Here is a 4,202-nt window from a genome sequence, read left to right on the forward strand (position 1 = left end):
AAACCATACCCTCAAGACCTTCGGTTTTAAAAAAAAAATTCAGTGGATGTGTATCTGTGTTCATGGACCTAGTTCAAGGACAGCAAAGCAATCTGGTGAACTGTCCAACTAAAGCTTTTCAGACTGATTTCAATAAAGGGCTGATCCCATCTTGGGTCAAATAGTAAATTATTAATAAACTACCAAGATAGCCTATAAAATAAGTCAACACACTGCATCAGCATATCTGTTTTCATCCTTAGCGAGATCTTGTGCAGCTCTGGATCTTGATTTAGAGTGTATCAGCAATGATTCTGAGTATTGCTTTGATCTGGGGAGTTGTGGTTGGTCTGTGCTGTTGCTTGTGGCTCATACTGGGAATACGGAGAAGGTAAGTCCAGCTTTAATCTGCCCTTAAGGAATTTAAAACTTTTTGAATAATTGCATTTAAAATAAAATGAAATGACTGAAAGGAGAAATTGTAGCATCAATAAAAATAAAACCCATTGAATTTATAATGGTCTTTATTTTTACTTGATTTCAACCATGTGACGAGGTTGCACCTGTGTACACTATAATGTGCATAGTTTTCCATTGATTATTACAGGTTCCAAAAATCTAAGAGTTAATTTCAAGTATCAATAAGTAATAGGGAAATTGGGGAATATTGGCATCTTTATTAATATTATACCATAGAAATTTATTTTTTTGCAACGGTCTAGCTGTGAGTATGCTGTATGTCACTTTTAGTCTCATCCTCCTCATCCAGTAGCATTAGGAATATGCCATGGTTTTGCAAACAAATATATATATATATATATTTATGGTGCATCATAAAAGTCAGATCACTCAAGCTTTATAATATTACAACTGTGTGTATCTCTGCAATAACAAACCTGAAGGAGTAAATCATGGTTATGGGTGAGCAATTTAAAATCATTTGGTCCTTAAATAATTGTTCATAAAAATTACTACTGTAAAATGAATGTGTAAAAAATGCAGTTTTATATATCCTGATAACAGTACTTTAATTGCCTTTGTCATTTCCATTTGCCATTGAAAATGCAGATATGAAGTTATTGTATTATTTATTATACAGTACACTCATGTTTCAGGCGTCCAGGAGAGCCCCCTGTAGAGAATGGCTTAATCCCATACCTTGGCTGCGCCCTGCAGTTTGGCGCCAACCCTCTTGAATTCCTTCGTTGTAGGCAAAAGATGTACGGACACATCTTCACATGCAAAATTGCTGGTCAATATGTTCACTTCCTCACTGACCCATTTTCATACCACTCTGTGATTCGCCAGGGAAGGCATCTGGACTGGAAAAAATTTCATTTCACTGCCTCTGTCAAGGTAATAAAATACTATTCAATTTATGTCAGTGTCATATACTGTAAAGTCTGTCAACATGGCACTGAATTGCTGTTCTGAAATATTCCTAATGTTTTAATTAAAAAAAAGATGCTAAAAAAAATAACATTTGTTTGTTTATTACACGATATATTTTTTTTCCATTAGGCCTTTGGACATGACAGTATGGATCCAAGTGATGGCTACACAACTGAAAACTTGCACCAGACTTTCATAAAAACAATGCAGGGCGAAGCCTTGCAGACCCTCACAGAAACAATGATGGAAAACCTCCAGTGTGTTATGTTGCAATCAAACACACTTAAAATCAACTCCAAAGACTGGGTGACAGACGGGATTTTTGCTTTCTGCTACAGGGTGATGTTTGAATCGGGCTATTTAACACTCTTTGGCAAAGAACTCAATAACCAGGAAGACAAAACTCTTGCCAGACATGAAGCACAGAGGGCACTGGTCCTTAATGCCCTTGAAAACTTTAAAGAGTTTGACAAGATTTTCCCCGCCCTCGTAGCTGGCCTCCCAATCCATGTGTTCAAAAGTGGACACAGTGCCCGAGAAAATCTGGCAAAGACTCTCCTACACGAAAACCTCAGTAAAAGGCAGAATGTGTCTGATCTCATTTCGCTCCGAATGTTTCTGAATGACACCTTATCTACTTTTGATGATATGAGTAAAGCACGGACCCATGTAGCTGTGCTGTGGGCATCACAGGCCAACACGTTGCCTGCCACATTCTGGACTTTATTTTATTTGATCAGGTAAGCAATTCATTCATTTTTCTACACTAAAACCCAAGCACAAAACTTATAGTGGACTGTCTTTAGAAGACTTTCACAACTTATTCAGGTTTGGTACCACATACAAAGCCTTAACTCAATTAATTATTTAAAGTATTTCTGAAGTTGTTTAAGAAATCAATCAATTCTAGAACAGTTTGATTGATATCAGATTTTATTAAACATGTCTATAAAGAGTAAATATTTGTGAACATGGCCTATTGTTTACATTAAAGATTACTTTTTTCTTTCTGAAAACCAATACTATAATAACATTTACTTTTTCAGGTGCCCAGAAGCAATGAAAGCAGCAACTGATGAAGTAAAGAAAACATTAGAGAATTCTGGCCAAAAAGCAAGTTTGGATGGCCACCACATTTCCTTGGAGAAAGAGCAGTTGGATGAAATGTCTGTATTAGGTAAGTACTGTATGTGTTTAATACCTCGACTATTTAATAATTTAGTTTTATTTTCTTCAACAACCATTACATTAAAACCCTAGATCTTGAGATGCTCTGATATGTTATAATGAAAACATGTTAGAAAACAGAATACTTGTTGAATTGACTTTTAGTTTGAAAGCAACTTTCGCACTCATTTCATTTTATAGACAGCATCATTAAGGAAGCTATGAGACTGTCAAGTGCATCTCTCAATGTCAGAGTTGCCAAGGAGAATTTTGTACTGCAGTTGGACAACAGCCACTCATACAACATTCGTAAAGATGATGTAATAGCCCTGTACCCTCAGCTACTACATTTTGATCCTGAAATTTATGAAGATCCTCTGGTAAGTCAAGTATATACTACTGTTTAACACACATTCACGATAACTTGTGTTTTACATGCAGAAGAGCACCAAAAGAAGAATGCTTTTTAATTACAGTAAAACTTGTCTTTACGGTTTCCTGAGCTAGCGGTCACCGTCTCTTACCAGGCAGTAAATGACAGAGGTACAGCTTCTTGTCTAAAGCAACAACACATGTTCACTGTGGTTAAGTCAGGCTTCTCTGTAATCTAATTTTACTTTAATATTTGGAAACTTAATTCAAAGTTCATAGCTGAGGTATGGTGTCACTAATTTAGAGAATTTGTTTTTCTCTCAGAAACACTCCATTCTGCTAAATTTAGAAATGTAGACATACTAAAAGAAACGCAACACATTCAATGACAAACATTTCAACTAGTCTTTTTCAATGTAGTAGACTCCGACAGTTTTAATGTTCTGAAACAAATGTCCTAACACCACGTTTGTCTATTCACAGACCTTCAAGTATGATCGTTACCTGGATGAAAATGGCCAAGAGAAGACCACTTTTTACAGACATGGTCACAAATTAAGATATTACTACATGCCTTTTGGCTCAGGAGTGACAAAGTGTCCTGGACGTTTCTTTGCTGTGCATGAAATTAAGCAGTTTTTGTCTCTTCTGCTTTCCTATTTCGAGATGGAACTTGAAGATAAAAATGGTAAAATCCCACCCCTGGACCAGTCGCGAGCTGGGCTAGGCATTTTGCAGCCCACCTATGATGTTGACTTTAGGTACAAGCTGAAGTGTCTATGAAAAGCTAGTTATAATAAAATGTTGGATTGTACATTTTGTATATTTCAAACTGTGACCTTTATGTACATAGATGATAAAATATATATCTATATAGATAGATACACACACACACACACACACACACACACACACAGGGTGATTAGAAAGTACAGGCACATCTTTACATAGCACATGATATGATGTGTTGATGTGGTAAACTTACTTTCTAATCACCCTATATATATATATATATATATATATATATATATATATATATATATATATATATATATATATATATATATATAATGTGTGTGTGTAACAAAACTGTTTGTATGAATGTATATATAATGTACATAATATATTGAAAACTCTTATACATAGTGAACTACAAAAAGGAGATCTTTTTAGTAATATTGACAGTATGATATACTTTTATGATTTCATTTTCTAGTGTTCACATCATGCTTTACTGTATATTGTATTTTATATTAGAAATAGCTCAGTGCCTACATATGCAAAGCGTGTTT

At 35.0% G+C, this 4,202-nt stretch overlaps 1 protein-coding gene across 1 annotated transcript; it reads left to right on the forward strand.

The window, feature by feature from the left end:
* The first annotated feature begins 242 nt into the window (after positions 1 to 242).
* Positions 243 to 3,866, forward strand: LOC117972377 (cytochrome P450 7A1-like). Its single transcript, XM_034921103.2, has 6 exons — positions 243 to 370; positions 1,095 to 1,335; positions 1,501 to 2,111; positions 2,418 to 2,548; positions 2,740 to 2,918; positions 3,394 to 3,866. The coding sequence occupies exons 1-6, from the start codon at positions 288 to 290 to the stop codon at positions 3,691 to 3,693; spliced, it is 1,545 nt and encodes a 514-aa protein (XP_034776994.2). The 5' UTR covers positions 243 to 287; the 3' UTR covers positions 3,694 to 3,866.
* The last annotated feature ends 336 nt before the right edge of the window (positions 3,867 to 4,202 follow it).

Source organism: Acipenser ruthenus, chromosome 3 (genome assembly GCF_902713425.1).
Source record: "Acipenser ruthenus chromosome 3, fAciRut3.2 maternal haplotype, whole genome shotgun sequence".
In the NCBI taxonomy this organism is placed as follows: Eukaryota; Metazoa; Chordata; class Actinopteri; order Acipenseriformes; family Acipenseridae; genus Acipenser; species Acipenser ruthenus.